At 43.1% G+C, this 19,498-nt stretch overlaps 1 protein-coding gene across 2 annotated transcripts in view; it reads right to left on the reverse strand.

Annotated features, from left to right (window-relative positions):
• Positions 1-19,498, reverse strand: part of LOC137437004 (filamin-C) — a 280,189-nt gene that overhangs the window by 166,548 nt on the left and 94,143 nt on the right. For both annotated transcript variants that reach the window (XM_068131290.2, XM_068131289.2), the window contains exons 11-13: positions 16,910-17,033; positions 16,354-16,490; positions 4,894-5,087 (exon numbers count right to left, since the gene is read on the reverse strand). In XM_068131290.2, the coding sequence (XP_067987391.2) occupies positions 4,894-5,087; positions 16,354-16,490; positions 16,910-17,033 (455 nt within the window). The remainder of the gene's footprint in view (positions 1-4,893; positions 5,088-16,353; positions 16,491-16,909; positions 17,034-19,498) is intronic.

Genomic DNA, 19,498 nt, shown 5'->3' on the forward strand with positions numbered 1-19,498 from the left:
TGACAACTTTTGTTTATAAAACACAGAGCAGTGTAAATAAATTTCATGATAAACTAAGGGGTTGACTTTGCTCACGTATCTCTTTTGTCGCCCTACTGTCTATGTTCCCTCCTATGGTCTCATCAGCTTCATGGTGATTTTTGCTTTTGCCACCAATGGTTTTGAACTTTCCCTGACTCTATGTAGGTGGGTTCCTGAAAGCAGCATCTGTCCGTTTGACATGACAAGTGCTACCATCTGGCTGCTCCAAAGCTATAGTTTGGTCCTTCTTTTTATTGCTTGCTTGCTTTATGGTATGTATGTATATATATATATAATTATATATAATTTTTCATAAACAGGAATTATATTCCTGCATGGGGCTAGTGTGAAAAATTCTGACTCAACCCGCGACTCGAACCAGGGACCTCTATCACTTACGCGGTGACAGCCCACTGCGCTATTGAGCCAACCGAATCTCCTCAGAAAATTTCCACACTTAGTCACGTGAAAAAGTAAGTACACCCCATGTAAAGTTTTGACTTTTTCAACAGATTTCAACATACAGCTATTTGATCTTCATTTCAACAATATTGATAGATAAAGGTGATATAATATAACAAATATCATGAAACATTTACATTTTGTAGTCAATTGTATAATTTAAATAAACATGCAATTTTACAAATAAACAAACTGCAAATTTCGCATGTGGAAAAAGTAAGTACACCCCTACATTTATCACTACTTCAAATACCTAAAATTAGAATCAGGTGCACCAGTTCTTGTGCAAATGATTAGAACATCGTAAGAGAGGATCTTGGAGGAACCTGTCTTATTTAAACCTCAGACATTTAGTTTGGTTTGCTCTTTGTTGTTGAAGTGTGCGGCGTCACCATGCCTAGATCAAAAGAGCTCTCTAAGGCCTTCAGAAAGAAGGTTATAGATGCCTACGAGTCTGGAAAGGGATTTAAAAAGATCTCCAAACAATTTGAAATCAATCATTCGACTGTCCGGAAGATCATCTACAAGTGGAGAAGATTCCAAAGAACTGCCAACTTGTTCAGGCCAGGCCGCCCCAGCAAGTTCAGCCCGAGAGCAGACCGCAAGATGCTGAAAGAAGTCTCTAAGAACCCCAGAATGTCATCACGGGACCTACAGGTAGCTCTTGCCACTGTTGATGTCAAAGTGCATGAGTCTACCATTAGAAAGAGGCTGCACAAATTTGATCTACATGGGAGGTGTGCCAGGAGGAAACCTTTGCTGTCCTGAAAGAACATCAGGGCAAGACTGAAGTTTGCCAATGAACACCTAGGCAAAGACCAGCACTTCTGGAACAATGTGCTCTGGACAGATGAGTCAAAGGTAGAGCTATTTGGCCACAGTACCAGAAGACATGTTTGGCGAAAACCAAAGACAGCATTTGACCACAAGAACCTGATACCAACTGTAAAGCATGGTGGTGGAAATATTATGGTTTGGGGCAGCTTTGCTGCATCAGGGTCTGGGCAGATCACCATCATAGAATCCACTATGAATTCTTCATTGTACCAGAGGGTGCTTGAGGATAATGTGAGGCCATCTTTCGGAAAGTTGAAGCTCAACCGAAGGTGGACCTTGCAACATGACAATGACCCTAAACATACCAGTAAATCCACCAAGGAATAGCTGAAAAGAAAGAAATGGAGGGTTCTGGAATGGCCAAGTCAAAGCCCGGATCTAAATCCCATCGAGATGTTGTGGGGGGATTTGAAACAAGCTGTGCATGCAAGAAACCCCTCAAACATCGCACAGCTGAAAGAATTCTGCATGGAGGAGTGGGCAAAAATTTCTTCCAGTCGATGTGAGAGACTGGTCGACAGTTATAAGAAACGCCTACTTGAGGTTGTTTCTGCCAAAGGGGGCAATACCACCTATTAGAGCCAAGGGTGTACTTACTTTTTCCACATGCGGAATTTGCATTGATGTTTATTACCTTCGCAAAAGCGGAAGGTTATGTTTACCTTCGCAAAAGCGGAAGGTTATGTTTTGATCGCTGTGTATTTATTTGTATGTCTGTGTGTGTGTATGTTAATCGCATAACTCAAAAAGTATTCAACCGAATTGCATGAAATTTGGTGGGATGATTGGTTATTATACGGGACACATTTGATTAGATTTTGGGAAACAGATTTGCTCAAATTCTGACTATTTTTAACTCGATCGTATTTCACTCAAAGTTATGAGCGACTGAAGAAGAAGGTGTCCATCCAGGACGTCATCACTATAACGCGATCTCCCGCGATCATTTCAACCTCAAAAAAAATTATAATTGCAGATTTGACAATAGATGAGGCATATTAACAAACGAATGAAACAGATTTGCTCAAATTCTGACTATTTTTAACTCGATCGTATTTCACTCAAAGTTATGCGCGACTGAAGAAGAAGATGTCCATCCAGGACGTCATCACTATAACGCAATCTCCCGCGATCATTTCAACCTCAAAAAAAATTATAATTGCAGATTTGTCAAGAGATGAGGCATATTAACAAACGAATGAAACAGATTTGCTCAAATTCTGACTATTTTTAACTCGATCGTATTTCACTCAAAGTTATGAGCGACTGAAGAAGAGGATGTCCATCCAAGACGTCATCACTATAACGCGATCTCCCGCAATCATTTCAACCTCAAATGAAATTCAAATTGCAGATTTGTCAATCGGGGAGGCATATTAACAGACGAATGAAACAGATTTGCTCAAATTCTGATTTTTAAAAATCGATCGCATTTCACATAAAGTTTCACATCGCATACACTCCCATGCCAAGTACAGAACAGTAGCTGCGGCGAAGGTATGCGCTCTACCGAGTGCCCGGATTCTAGTTTAAATTATGCAATGGACTACAAAATGTAAATGTTTCATGATATTTGTTATATTATATCACCTTTATCTATCAATATTGTTGAAATGAAGATCAAATAGCTGTATGTTGCAATATGTTGAAAAAGTCAAAACTTTACATGGGGTGTACTTACTTTTTCACGTGACTGTATATACAGTATATACACATTGTCTTCAGAAAGTATTCACACACCTTAACTTTTTTTCACATTTTGTTGTGTTGCAGCCCGAATTTAAAGTGGATTAAATTGAGAGTATTTGTCAATAAACAATCTACACAAAATACCCCATAATTTCAGAATGGAATTTCCTTTTTTAGAATTATTGCTAAAATAATAAAAAATGAAATACAGAAATATCTCATTTACATCAGTATTCAATCCCCTGATACAAGACTGTGGATTTTTTTTTTTTTTACAGCAAGTTGGTCTCAGTGAATGCTATAGTGTGTTGCTGTCACAGATAGTGCACTTGCAACTTCTTATCCGAAACCGCTGAAGGGATTGTGACCAAACTTGGCAGAAATTATATTTGTTGTGTTGTGACTAAAGTTTGTTCGTGGCATAAAAAAAAACGTGGTCTAAGGGGCTTTACCGGGGTCAAAGTGGATCCAGTATTCTGCTTATTCTACCAGGTGAGTGCCAGGGGTATTGTCCCGATGTTTTTTGCTATATGTTGTTGAATAAAAGCATTATTTGAAGTAATTTTTTATATCTTCGATATTGAAGTACAGTACATATAATTGTTGAACAATTTCTTACATGTTGCTGTTCAAATTAGATCACAAGATATTTATTATTCCTTCCTGTGGGGTCACATTGGACTTAATTTACAACAACAGACAGCATAACAATACTTATCAATAAAGACATCCTGCACTGACTATTTGCATTAGTGGGGCAACTTAGCATAACAATTGTGCATTTTGTGAGGAAAGCACCAAATTTAGCACACTAGTAGACTATCATATTATGAAAATATCTGGATATTGGGCCATCTCAGATTCAGAGATTTGATTTTTGCAAGATTTCGATTCGATTGGGATCGAAGAGAACACCTTCTTCGTCTTCTGTACAGTGAAGTTGCCAGCCCTGAATTCTCTGGCTACATCTGGGTGCTTCATTGGGAGTGCAACCATGCCCCTCCAGTGAACAGAGACCCACCTGGCATAGTGTGTGTGGTCTAAGGCATGGAACCATGGGACCAGTTCCGTCAGGGCATCGAGGTACGTCGTGAATGAAGCCTGCCGCAGAGAACGCACGTAGACCAGTACCAACATCTCTAGTTCCAGCACAGTTGCCCAGTACTGAAAGTTGGGAATGTCTTCTCCTCTCTGGTGACACCAGTCTTCGAACTTAGGCAGGTCTTCTGCATCATCAGCATATGTCATACAGTGGCGTTCATACGCACGGTGTTGCAGGATGTGCAGTGCCGCCGCAGTGATTTGATGAGCTCTTCTTGTGCGGGTGACGTGGGCAGCTCGCAGGAAGGAGTCGGCCGTCCCTGGCGTTGCAATCTCAGCTTGCAAATCTGCAAAATCTGCAAATCTTGCAAAAATCAAATCTCTGAATCTGAGATGGCCCAATATCCAGATGTTTTCATAATATGATAGTCTACTAGTGTGCCAAATTTGGTGCTTTCCTCACAAAATGCACAATTGTTATGCTATATTTAGCTTAGCTGCCAGACTACATGTCCTAAAGATGTATTCATGTTTCCACTCAGCTGGAACAAGTGTCCAAGACCAAGGAATAGCTTGAAATCTACTGTCCATGTAAGATACCTCATTTAATATTCCTTCCCAATGTGACTACCACTTTGAAGTTGTGGGAAGGTTTGTGAGTCCCACTGACCTGGAAAGCTATGCTGGTGGGACCTTTAGCGCCTGGTATGTCTAACCAAATCAGACAGTTCAAAGGGTAGGGGGCAGACACAGTGGTCACAAAAATATGACAGAAGAGGTATTGTGGAGGAGGATGTATTGTGTTGGAAATATAACGAGGATTTGGGTCTCTGTTCCACTGACCTTGTCTGGGAAGCAATCCTGTGAAACAGGCAGGATGTAAGCCATGAAAGGACTGTGCTCTATGTCTTCATCATCACAAAGCACATGCACAGCGTATGCTCCAGGCTCCGTGGGCCAGTATCGGACATCGCAAGATCCATCACCTTGGTCGTCACACTCGATATGTGCCTGCGATGGACCCTCAATAGAAAATCCTGAGAACAAGCAGAAATGAAGAAAGATGGATGCCATGAGATAGAGGAGTTTGATCCTTTTCATGTTGCCGTTGCTTTTGTTTTGTGAAAATTATGGATAAAAAGGACTAATTACCTCTGCCACCGAAGTTAGGCGGAGGTTATGTTTTCACCCCTGGCTGTTTGTCTGTTTGTTGGTCTGTTTGTTTGTCTGTGAACACGACATCTCAATAAGTTGTGGACATTTTCAGACGAAATTTGGTGGACAGGTTGTGTGTGTGATAAGGAAGAATTGATTAAATTTTGGTGAAGATCCAAATCTGGATCAGATATTTTTCAAGTGATTCTTCACCATTGAGTGATAGAGTCAAACACGATATATAGTAGGATATCTCAAGATGTTGTAGACAGATGCAGACGAAATTTGGTGGATAAGTTAGGTGTGTGACATGGAAGAATTGATTCAATTTTGGTAAAGATCCGAATCCGGATCAGATATTTTTTCAAGTGATTCTTCACCATTGGGAGATAGGGCCAAAACCGATATATAACAGGATATCTCAAAAGTTATGGACGGATTCAGACAAAATTTGGTGGACAACTTCGAAAGCCCAAAGCAGTGCAAGAAATGCTATTTGCCGAGGATATTTAGAACATGTCTCACACACACATAGTAATTTTGAAGTGTTCTTTGAGCCAAGTTCTAGGATGAGATGTTCAACAGTTTCATAACGATCATAATATCAGTGGTTTTAGGGGGCAAAGTCAAGGAAACAAGTTGATGAGGAAGAGGTACAGATCTCATAATCGATTTATTAAAACTAAAAAACTGTGGATCATACTCAATTACCATCTTGTCCAGTGCCAGGTAATACAGGTGAGTACTAAAGTAATGCCTAGGCTCATTTTAATTGTTCCAAAAAAAATCCAGTATAGGTGTGAAAGCATACATCCAATAGCCCTTTGTAGGGTTTTTGTAGATCATATGGGTTTTGCAAAATTCCTGCTCACAACTTCGAGCTATTGCCATTCTCTCACTTTTCTCCGTGAAATTAATCATACTTTGCCTCTGACCAATATTCCTGAAGGGTGCCAACTTGAGCTGTCACTAGCTGAGACGAAAGGTCAACACATGGGGCCTGTTATGTCTCTGAAGGCCCATTAGTTAGTTCAAACACACTGCCAAATACAGGAAGGCAAAGCAAGAACTGAAATGTATCAATTTGAAACAACAAACCCAACATTATATTGCTTGATGAAGAACTCATCAAGGTGGTGAAGGCTAGTGTTGATCTGCGTCGGAAGAATAATGGATGAAATCACCATGAGAAGCAAGGGGAGGCTGATGCTTCAAGTGTTAACCCTCCGTTGCTCCTTTGCTCTGACGAAGGGTTAACGTCCAAAGCGACAGCTTCCCCGTGCTTCCCACAGAGGTTAGCATACCTCAATCAATGTCCTGTTCATTTCATCCATTGATTGCACAAGGCAATTACACAAGGAAATGTACAAAAGAGCGCGCACAGCTGTAAGGACGAAGGACGGGAACAGTGGTGAGTTTGAGGTGAAGGTGGGAGTGCATCAGGGGTCGGTACTAAGTCCACTACTATTTGTAGCTGTGATGGAGGTGCTGGCTCAGAACGTAAAGGAGGGTTTACCGTGGGAGTTGTTGTATGCAGATGATCTGGTGTTGATTGCGGAAAGTATGGATGGACTGAAGGAAAAGATGAACAAGTGGAAGGAATGTATGGAGACAAAAGGTCTGAAGGTGAATATCGGAAAGACGAAGGTGATGGCAAGTGGTAAAGCATGTGGTGAGGTGGAAAGAACTGGGAAGTGGCCGTGTGCTGTGTGCAGGAAGGGTGTCGGAGTGAACTCCATTCAATGTACAATGTGCGCTGAGTGGGTTCATCAAAAATGTAGTGGTCTGAGAGGGTCATTTACCAGTGTGGCAGCTACATTCGAATGTAAGGTGTGCACAGAGGGAGCTGCAGATGGAGGAAATGTTGAGTTGGATCTTGGAGACAGCGTGAAGCTGGAAGGTGTGAAAACATTTTGCTACCTCGGAGACATGCTGAATGGAGAAGGTGGATCAGACTCGGCAACGGTTGCTCGAGTGAGATGTGCATGGAAGAAGTTTCGGGAACTGAGTGGCGTGCTGATGAGGAGGAGAGTGTCGCTGAAGCTGAAGGGAAAGGTGTATGCTGCATGTGTGAGAAGTGTTATGATTTATGGGAGCGAGACATGGGTGATGAACGTAGAGCAGCAACGAAGGCTGGAAAGGGTGGAAATGCGAATGGTTCGATGGATGTGCGGAGTATCGTTGAGAGAGAGGAAGACAAATGATGAATTGCGAAAGATGATGGGAATATTGCCTGTGATTGATGCTGTGAAGAGGAACAGGTTGAGATGGTTTGGTCATGTGTTGAGGAAGGATGAAAGTGACTGGTTGAGAAGAGTGATGGAAATGAATGTAGAAGGAAGTAGAGGACGGGGAAGACCGAGAAAGACTTGGTTAAAGATGGTGGAAGAAGAAATGCGGGCAAGGGGGTTAACAAGGAGAGATGCAGAAAATAGGGCAAAATGGAGAAGATTGTCATGGGGACCGCAAGGCTAACCCCCGCTCTAGCAGGGAAAATGGCCTTAAAATGCATGTTGTTGTTGTTGATTGCACAAGGGCCATTGGAATGTTGGAGCAGTTCCTTGTGATATCTCCTTTCGTGTTTAAACAATGGCAGGAGTGGCACTCTTCAGTGCGTTTGTTGTTTGGTATCTGGAAGAGCAGCGAGTATCACCGCTAGGTGTTTCAGCTCCTCTTAAGCCTCATCAAGGTAGACTTCCCACTCACTGTTAAGCTCCAAAGGTGTCATGAGCTATACGTGCAAAATGGCAAACAAAGTATGGAAACCAAAAGACCAAAAACATCTAATGCTGTCCTGACAGCTTTTATACCATCAACAGGCATGAAATGAAGTCAATGTGCATTACAATGTATTGTTATGAATTTTGGGGGAGGGGCACATATAGATTTAGGTAGATCTGAATAGGTATCATGCTTCGTCTGTCGTGATAGGGAATCTTGATGTAATAAGTTCTGTTAGCCCGGTTTGTCAGATTAAGGGTGTACCTGTGATCATACGAGGATGATCCGGTGATAGGTAGATTAGGGACTAAGCTAATTCCCCTGTTTGTCAGACTTGGTGATCATTCCTTTGTCCCTTATGGCAACACACCATAAACATTAGATAGGCCCACTAGTTGCACCACACAAACACACTAATTAATTCCCCACTAATAAAAAAACTCACCGGAAGCCAGTTCGGAGCACTGCCGATGGGATACCATCAGTTACATCACCACAAAGCAACACTCATTGCTCAGGCAGGCTGAGGCCACGCCCACCTTGCGAAGGATTGGTCGAGGGGAGGGGCCGGTGACGTCAGAGGAGAAGCGACACCACGAACCGTGAACCGATATTTTGGCCTTCTTTTTGGCCGAGTTTTACAGACGGAGAGCGGCAGTTTTGCCAGGCATAAACGACGCGTGGACGAGCGCTGCTTGGCAAGATTTGTAACCTGACGAGGCCAAAGTGGGCGAGACGCCGGTGAGGCCTAGCGGCGCGTGGAACTGAGTGGATTGCGGCCTTCCTCCCGCCAACACCGGAGTGTGCGCTCGGACTGGACGATCGCTGCTTGGCAAGATTTGTAACCTGACGAGGCCAAAGTGGGCGAGACGCCGGTGAGGCCTAGCGGCGCGTGGAACCGAGTGGATTGCGGCCTTCCTCCCGCCAACACCGGAGTGCGCGCTCGGACTGGACGAGCGCTGCTTGGCAAGATTTGTAACCTGACGAGGCCAAAGTGGGCGAGACGCCGGTGAGGCCTAGCGGCGCGTGGAACCGAGTGGATTGCGGCCTTCCTCCCGCCAACACCGGAGTGTGCGCTCGGACTGGACGATCGCTGCCAAGGCGCCAATCGACCTGAGTGCACGATAATTCACACATTTACTTTCCTTCCCTTTTATATTCCCATTTGTCCGTGTTTAAGTCTGGTGTGGGGAACCTCCCGAATAGGAATCATAGTTATTTAGTTACCGGCACTTGTCATTGTTATGGGCGTCCGAGGCAATAAAGCCTTATTTATTTTCACTGTACATTTTAACCCGGATTCCCGTTTGAGTTATTTCCTACAGGATCGGAGCTGCCGGCGAGATCGTATCAGGTAAATCTCGCCGCTTCTTCCTCTCCCCCCCCGCCCCACCCCCTCCTCCTGCGCGTGTATAGGAAATCCGCCTCGTTAAGCTCGTTTCCATCCGTGAATTCCCCGGTTTTAACCGAGAGGCAATCGCGCGACAGTATGCAAAAAGCATTTGGTGCTACCTCCCACATTGTACTCCAAACACCACAGCACAGCACTACCCACTCAGAAGAGATACACCATCATAACACTGGTATACACAGCTTTCCTACTTCATATACCATTCAAAGTGTTCTTGATGTCGCCGACTGATAATGTGCACCAATACTGGTTTTGCATGGACCTGACCTACCAACACACACCTTGTGTGAGAATGCAATCTGCCAACAACCAAGTAAAGTGGATGTACTCAGACTTACCTCTTAACAGCAGGAGAAACAAGTGTCTTCTTCCCAACAGTGAACAAAATCACTCTCGGGCTTTTACTGATCAATAGCATGGATAAAAAGGATGGATTAAAAGCATGGATGAAAAGGATGGATTAAAAGCATGGATTAAAAGCATGGATTAAAAGCATGGATTAAAAGCATGGATGAAACGGATGGATGAAAAGCATGGATGAAAAGCATGGATTAGAAGCGTGGATTAAAAGCATGGAGTAAAAGCATGGATTAAAAGCATGGATTAAAAGCATGGAGTAAAAGCATGGAGTAAAAGCATGGATTAAAAGCATAGATTAAAAGCATGGAGTGAAAGCATAGATTAAAAGCATGGATTAAAAGCATGGATTAAAAGCATAAATTAAAAGCATAGATTAAAAGTATAGATTAAAAGCATGGATTAAAAGCATGGATTAAAAGTATAGATTAAAAGCATGGATTAAAAGCATAGATTAAAAGCATAGATTAAAAGCATGGATTAAAAGCATAGATTAAAAGCATAGATTAAAAGCATGGAGTAAAAGCATGGATGAAAAGCATAAATTAAAAGCATAGATTAAAAGTATAGATTAAAAGCATGGATTAAAAGTATGGATTAAAAGCATGGATTAAAAGCATAGATTAAAAGCATAGGTTAAAAGCATAGATTAAAAGCATGGATTAAAAGCATGGATGAAAAGCATGGATTAAAAGCATGGATGAAAAGCATAAATTAAAAGCATAGATTAAAAGTATAGATTAAAAGCATGGATTAAAAGCATGGATTAAAAGTATAGATTAAAAGCATGGATTAAAAGCATAGATTAAAAGCATGGATTAAAAGCATAGATTAAAAGCATGGATTAAAAGCATGGATGAAAAGCATAAATTAAAAGCATAGATTAAAAGTATAGATTAAAAGCATGGATTAAAAGCATGGATTAAAAGTATAGATTAAAAGCATGGATTAAAAGCATAGATTAAAAGCATGGATTAAAAGCATAGATTAAAAGCATAGATTAAAAGCATAAATTAAAAGCATAAATTAAAAGCATAGATTAAAAGCATAGATTAAAAGCATGGATTAAAAGCATGGATTAAAAGCATGGATTAAAAGCATGGATTAAAAGCATAGATTAAAAGCATGGATTAAAAGCATAGATTAAAAGCATGGATTAAAAGCATAGATTAAAAGCATAAATTAAAAGCATAAATTAAAAGCATAGATTAAAAGCATGGATTAAAAGCATGGATTAAAAGCATGGATTAAAAGCATGGATTAAAAGCATGGATTAAAAGCATGGATTAAAAGCATAGATTAAAAGCATGGATTAAAAGCATGGATTAAAAGCATGGATTAAAAGCATGGATTAAAAGCATGGATTAAAAGCATAGATTAAAAGCATGGATTAAAAGCATGGATTAAAAGCATGGATTAAAAGCATAGATTAAAAGCATGGATTAAAAGCATGGATTAAAAGCATAGATTAAAAGCATGGATTAAAAGCATGGATTAAAAGCATAGATTAAAAGCATGGATTAAAAGCATAGATTAAAAGCATAGATTAAAATCAACGGATTAAAATCAACGGATTAAAAGCATGGATGAAAAGCATGGATTAAAAGCATAGATTAAAAGCATGGATTAAAAGCATAGATTAAAAGCATGGATTAAAAGCATGGATTAAAAGCATAGATTAAAAGCATAGATTAAAATCAACGGATTAAAATCAACGGATTAAAAGCATGGATGAAAAGCATGGATTAAAAGCATAGATTAAAAGCATGGATTAAAAGCATAGATTAAAAGCATGGATTAAAAGCATGGATTAAAAGCATGGATTAAAAGCATAGATTAAAAGCATGGATTAAAAGCATAGATTAAAAGCATGGATTAAAAGCATGGATTAAAAGCATAGATTAAAAGCATGGATTAAAAGCATGGATTAAAAGCATAGATTAAAAGCATGGATTAAAAGCATAGATTAAAAGCACGGATTAAAAGCATGGATTAAAAGCATAGATTAAAAGCATGGATTAAAAGCATGGATTAAAAGCATAGATTAAAAGCATGGATTAAAAGCATGGATTAAAAGCATAGATTAAAAGCATGGATTAAAAGCATAGATTAAAAGCATAGATTAAAAGCATGGATTAAAAGCATGGATTAAAAGCATAGATTAAAAGCATGGATTAAAAGCACGGATTAAAAGCATAGATTAAAAGCATGGATTAAAAGCATGGATTAAAAGCATAGATTAAAAGCATGGATTAAAAGCATAGATTAAAAGCATGGATTAAAAGCATGGATTAAAAGCATAGATTAAAAGCATGGATTAAAAGCATAGATTAAAAGCATAGATTAAAATCAACGGATTAAAATCAACGGATTAAAAGCATGGATTAAAAGCATGGATTAAAAGCATAGATTAAAAGCATGGATTAAAATCAACGGATTAAAATCAACGGATTAAAAGCATGATACTAATGATAAATGGTTGGGTCTCTTTGTAATCGCATATTTTCACATGTACTACCTCCGTCACTGAAGGTGACGTTTTTTTCTGTTCTGTTTCTTTTTTGTTGTTATTGGTTTTTTTTGTTTGTTTGTTTTTCGTTCATCCCTGACTGTTTGTTTTTTTCTGTTTAACTAAGAGCAGGATATCTCAAAAGGTTGTGGACAGATTCAGACAAAACTTGGTGGATAGGTTGGGTGTGACAAGGAAGAATTGATTACATTTTGGTGAAGATCTGGATCCAGATACGGTACTATAAAGTTTTAAGTGATTCTTCATCATTGAGAGATTGGTCAAAAACGATAAATAGCACATCTCACAAAGTTGGAGACGAGTTGTGACGAAACGAGGTGTGTGAGTTGATGAGGTGTCAAGAACAATCCAATTAGATTTTGGCTCAGGTCCGGATCCAGATCCGGCCCATCAGTGGGAAACAAAAGGTAAACTGTTCAGCTTGGCGGAGGTTTGCGCTCCACAAAGAGCCGTTCTAGTTCACCTAAAATGTGATAAATTTGGCAATGGCTTCCTGCTCTTCATGATGGACACCATGGGATCTATAGAACTCACCGAGTAATGCCGGCAGACAGGATGCCCAGTTTAGTGTCCGTTGGAGGGACCACATTCACCGTGCTGTGAAACACTGGGATGGCAGTTTATGGCAAGGTCGGGATTCAAGCCCAGGCTCGACAGCTCAGAGGTGAGTGTGCATACCTCGAAGCCATCCTGCCAGCCCAAGATACATGTATGTATGGAGCACAATAAAGCAAACTTGCTCCTGTAGGCCAGGACCTTATTTGGCTGGATCTATGTTAACAATGCAAACCGGAGAAGTGTTCCAATAGTAGGGCCAATGCTGGTATTCCCATCAGCTGGTCTGCAGCAATGATCTCAGGGGAAAATCGGATGTGACCAAGGAAGTGGTTTGGTGCACAGCAGCGGGACGTGGCTACCGCACTGTGAATCATACTATCTATCCTACAAAGCAATGATTTCACCAGAACAAAGGGTTGCTTAGCTTGCTGTCTGACAGTTTGCTTTGGAAGATTGTAGGACAGCCAGCTAAACAACCATTTGTAGGGTCTGTGAGCAGGTATCCTGTACAAACTCCAAATTTATCGAGTCTGTGATGGATGCTGGTGATCGACTCACATTGTTAAGACCATTTGTTTGTGTATTTTAAAACCAAGTTATTCACATATGTGCATACAATATTGTCCTTAAAGGACAAGTGAAATAAAGATAAAGATAAATGTAGACAACAGAAAACTAGAACGGCACTCATTAGAGATCATACCTCCGCCAGGCTGAACAGTTTACCATTTGTGGCGTACTCAGGCCGGATCTGGATTCGGACCTCAACCAAAATCGAATCGGCTTGTTCTTGTCACCTACCCAACTCATCCACCAAGTTTTGTTATAATCCATAACCTTTTCAAATATCATGCTATATGTTGTTTTTGGCCTTATCTCTCAATGGTGAAGAATTACTTTAAAAATTAAAAAATTATCGGATCCAGATCCAGATCCAGATCCAGATCTTCACCAAAATGTAATCGATTCACCCTTGTTACCCACCTGACTCCTCCACCAAATTCCATCTGAATCCATAACATCTTGAGATATCGTGCGCGTAGACAAACAAACGGACAGGGGTGGAAACATAACCTCCGTTCAACTTTGGTGGTGGAAGTAATGATGTAAAGAAAACAACTTTAAAAAACATTGTTGTAGAGAACTAGAAATGGAACAAAATAAAAACACAACAAGGCAAAATGCAAAAAAAGGGAATAATGAGCGAAGGAATAAGAATAGGCAGAAGGAGAAACAGGACAAGAGAGAAATGATGGGACAGTGAAGGAATCTGCAGCATTTAAACTCAACTCTTGTACATGCCGTAGATATCTGCGTTTCCATGCACAGAGATAAAAGTCTGCAAATAAGATCAGAAATCTACATATCGTCCATTGTTAGGGCGTTTCTCCTGCTAAACACAAATCCGAACACACAAAGCAGTGAGTGGTGCCACAGATGCTGCTGGAATTTCAATGTAGATGGCGAGCCGTCTGGAACGTAATTAATCAAATCGTTGGACCTTAAAGTATGCCAGATAAGGGAGAGCGAGAGAGAGACAAAAACAGAAACAAAGACAGACACAGACAGGGATGGAGATAGACAGCAAGGGTGACAGACACACACAGGGAGGGCGACAGACACAGACAAGAAGGGTGACAGACACAGACAGGAAGGGCGACAGACACAGACAGGAAGGGCGACAGACACAGACAGGAAGGGCGACAGACACAGACAGGAAGGGCGACAGACACAGACAGGAAGGGCGACAGACACAGACAGGAAGGGCGACAGACACAGACAGGAAGGGCGACAGACACAGACAGGAAGGGCGACAGACACAGACAGGAAGGGCGACAGACACAGACAGGAAGGGCGACAGACACAGACAGGGTGGGAGACAGACACAGACAGGGTGGGAGACAGACACAGACAGGAAGGGCGACAGACACAGACAGGGTGGGAGACAGACAAAAAGTGACAGACAGACAGAGAGGGTGACAGACAGACAGAGGTTGGGAGACAGACAGAGGGTGCGAGACAGACAGAGGGTGCGAGACAGACAGAGGGTGCGAGACAGACAGAGGGTGCGAGACAGACAGAGGGTGCGAGACAGACAGAGGGTGCGAGACAGACAGAGGGTGCGAGACAGACAGAGGGTGCGAGACAGACAGAGGGTGCGAGACAGACAGAGGGTGCGAGACAGACAGAGGGTGCGAGACAGACAGAGGGTGCGAGACAGACAGAGGGTGCGAGACAGACAGAGGGTGCGAGACAGACAGAGGGTGCGAGACAGACAGAGGGTGCGAGACAGACAGAGGGTGCGAGACAGACAGAGGGTGCGAGACAGACAGAGGGTGCGAGACAGACAGAGGGTGCGAGACAGACAGAGGGTGCGAGACAGACAGAGGGTGCGAGACAGACAGAGGGTGCGAGACAGACAGAGGGTGCGAGACAGACAGAGGGTGCGAGACAGACAGAGGGTGCGAGACAGACAGAGGGTGCGAGACAGACAGAGGGTGCGAGACAGACAGAGGGTGCGAGACAGACAGAGGGTGCGAGACAGACAGAGGGTGCGAGACAGACAGAGGGTGCGAGACAGACAGAGGGTGCGAGACAGACAGAGGGTGCGAGACAGACAGAGGGTGCGAGACAGACAGAGGGTGCGAGACAGACAGAGGGTGCGAGACAGACAGAAGGTGCGAGACAGACAGAGGGTGCGACACAGACAGAGGGTGCGAGACAGACAGAGGGTGCGAGACAGACAGAGGGTGCGAGACAGACAGAGGGTGCGAGACAGACAGAGGGTGCGAGACAGACAGAGGGTGCGAGACAGACAGAGGGTGCGAGACAGACAGAGGGTGCGAGACAGACAAAGGGTGCGAGACAGACAAAGGGTGCGAGACAGACAAAGGGTGCGAGACAGACAAAGGGTGCGAGACAGACAAAGGGTGCGAGACAGACAGAGGGTGCGAGACAGACAGAGGGTGGGAGACAGACAGAGGGTGGGAGACAGACAGAGGGTGGGAGACAGACAGAGGGTGGGGGAAGATGGACATGAGGAAGACAGGGAGGGAAGGAGAAGGGCATACAGAGAGACACAGAGACAGACAGAGAGGGCCTCACGAGCATCATATTGTTGAATGATGATTACTCAGTGCCACTCCAGACTTTAAACGAGCCTGGCTCTTCCATGTAACTACATCTGGTAATGGTTGCGGCCTGCCAGTTGGTATTAGGCCATTAATGTACGGCGACCCGTATGATTGTAAAAATAAACTGCCACAGTGTCAATACATAGCCAACATTGACCCCAAGAAGCAGAACCTTAACCGTACATGATGACTAGCTCCACATGTGGGTTTCATTATGGCTCTATTCAGTAAAATGATTTGGTGTGTATGTATCAATTTGCACACATTCTTCGTGTACAAACAAGATAGACAATTCTACGAAATGGCTAAAAGAATATACTGGTTTGTTTTTTTTGGAAAACTTAAATGACCCAAACAATATCAGAGGCAAATGAACACTCTCAAATGCAGAAAATGAATTATAGATGGCACCAAGATGAAGAAAGTGCTTATGTTACCCAGAGCCCCGACATCCGATCCTAAAGCTTCCACGACGAAGTCGGCAGAGTGACCGACAAGTCCCATCTCCAGGCCAGGGCCCCATGCCCGGACCTTCTGATCTCCGGCTGGTGGCCCCACGAGAACCTCAAAAGGACTGCAAAAGGTATAAGGAAAAGATTCAATGTTAACGTCATGCGTTACTCATCATTTCATAGTTGCAGGTCCTGTAAGGTGTTAGAACGGTAGTACGGGAATAGAACGACAACAAACTCCGTGTACATCAAATAAATCACACAATCATAGAACGGACGCACAATGAGATAGCAACACACAATTAGACAACGGACACACTTGGAGAGACGACAGACAGGTGTAACGGGACAACAGAAATGCCAATGGACACGCTCAGACAAAAGACAGACACAATGAGACGACAGAAACGCACGACGGATATTTAGTGTTTGCGAATCATCATGACGTAACCATGAATGCTCACTCCTTGTAAGCAACAAGTTGTAAAAGATAAACAGAGAATGTTGGGAATTGGTGGCCAATCATGCGGCAGATTAGGACCTGCGTGGGATGTTCTTGCTACCCCATGTGATCGTGATGACGTAGCGACCGACAATCGGGGGTCTGTACTCAAACTCATGGAGACCATCACCCAAAGATCTCCGAATGACCTCCTCTTCACCTCCTGTGTGATAAAGTGCAGTTACATTATAGGTGTGTGGAAGGGTGCTTCGGTGCTTTAATTGATAACGTTCAAGTGCACTGGGAACACAGGTAAACGCAAGAAAAAATCCAAACGTGCTTTTTTGGGATGCGCAGTTAGAACACTGAACAGATCAGGACACAGCAGAACAAAAGGAACAGTAAAGAGAGGGGGGGACACCAACAGCAGGATTGAAGGACAAAATAGAGGGAGACTTGGACTAATAAGGGATGTGGGGAGGAATTAGGATGGGGGAGGATTCATGGGGTGCACAAGATGGATACAGAAGCAAATAATGAAACTATGTTCAGTACTGAACCATCATATCAATTCAGAAAAAAAAAGTTTTCTTCCAATTCCTTAATTGTTTATTGTTAATTTTACTCTATTCACAATTTTTTTTTTTCAATGTTTAAAACAGCGAGGATGTTGCTGAAAACCATCTCCATTTCCGTCTCCATCATCTCCATGGCATCCAAGACCGACTCCACATATCGTTCACTGACTTCCTGTACTCTCATAGCCAATGTGTGCCTCTCAATGGAATCCTTTCATCTCCTCTCCCTGTCAAGGCCAAAGCAATGTTCTGAACCCAGTCCTATTCCTGATCTTCATAAATGATCTCTGACTCTGGAGAATCCTCTTTTTCTGTTTGCTGATGACACCACACTGTGATATGACATCCCTCATCCTTCAGACAGGCAGGCCTCTTTCACAGGCCTCTTTCCTATCTTAAGGCCTTGATAAAATCACAAGCTGGTCAAACACTTGAAATATGTCTTTCACTCCTGACAAATCTCATACTCTCACTATCTCTCTCCAAAAGGACTGTCTGGAAAACCCTCCTCTCTACTTTCTTAGCAATCCTCTTGAGGAAGTTCAGCAATTCAAACTCCTGCGTCTCACTATCAGCCATGATCTTTCTTGGGCAAACCACATTTCAAAGATGGCCTCCAAAGCCAGCTGCTGACTGGGCATCCTCCGTCATACAAAGTCCTTCCTTGGTAAACCTGAATTCCTATGCACCTGCAAGGCTTTCAGCCGCAGCTGGATGGAGCATTTGTCTCCCCGCCGGGCTGGCTTCCCTGCCTCACATCTTGCTCAGCTTGATGCCATGGATACCAAGGTTGCCCCGCATGTTCACCACCATCTCAGATTGTCCCGAATCCAAACCATGATATTTTTTACCCTCCAAACCCTGCTCCCCACTTCACCCCGATCCCTCCTCCTTCCAAATCTCCAGTTTTCCTACCTGAGAGTTTCCTTCTGCATCCATCTTGTCCACCCTGCCCCCATTCCATATTCTCCTGCCCCCCATTCCATATTCTCCTGCTCCCTCCATTCATCCCCACACCCATTGCTTGCCTGCCTCTCCCTGTCTTGACCTTCTCGCTCTATTGTTGGTGTTTCCCCCATCTCTGCTGTTCCTTTTGTCCTGTTGCCTCCTCATATAACGATCCCACAAGCCTAAACTATGTACGCTATACAAAAAGAAAATCTTCATCTCATTCTCATTCTGATCTCCTGTCCGTCCAACACCCCCTACCCTCCCCACTTTTCTTATGAAATGTGTAACTACCAAGTGCTACTCTGCATGGTATAAAAACCACCTTTAGAGGCCATTTTTCCCCGCAAGCGGGGGTTGGCCTTTTTCGGGAACCGTGGTTGTTGTTGTTTTTCGGTCCCCTTTTTGAAGCAATGTTTTACGGCCGGATGCCCTTCCTGACGCCAACCCTTTTTGCCGCCTTTAACGACAAACAGGGAATTACCAGTGAACTGGTACTCAACCTAAATCTGAACTGGCATGGCATTCGGAACTGGTACTGGCATGGTATGCCACCACTAAATGATGACGAATCTCTACATGCATCCATTTCCTCTAACAAGGATCAACTCGTAAACATCCATCAAAACTCTCTGTTCCTCATATGTGGCGATCCCAACTTTCACCTTTCAGGCTGACTGGGTGTCGGTCCAACAAGGAGAAGGTTTCTTTGAAGCAAGTTGCTTTCTCAACATGGAAATCTAACATGACAGAGGGGAACCTTTGGCTTGTAACAAGTGTGCATCAATCCTGAGACAAGCCATGAAAACATCATCTTGAAAATCTCAAAACTGAATACTGAACTCTCCCCCCACCACAACTGGCCCAACCCAAGCCAGGCCTTCCCTCCACCCCCACAAAGCCTCAAACTACACCTCACAACTCTGTCCCATCTTTGCCCTCCCCTGCCCCCTCCCCACCCCAAGTCCTCACCATCCCCCTCCCAGCGCTAAAGCATCAATCCCTTCCCCACTTCAAGCCTTCAACTACCCTCAACACCCCCCACCACAACTCCCAACACCCAATCATGCTATCACTGACTTCACAGACACCATGATCGAAGCAGCTCCGACATGTCATGGCAACATCACAGTCGCCTGTCCAACTCACAATCCCATGAGAT

The sequence above is a fragment of the Myxine glutinosa genome, chromosome 11 (assembly GCF_964187855.1).
Source record: "Myxine glutinosa chromosome 11, kmMyxGlut1.1, whole genome shotgun sequence".
Lineage (NCBI taxonomy): Eukaryota > Metazoa > Chordata > Myxini > Myxiniformes > Myxinidae > Myxine > Myxine glutinosa.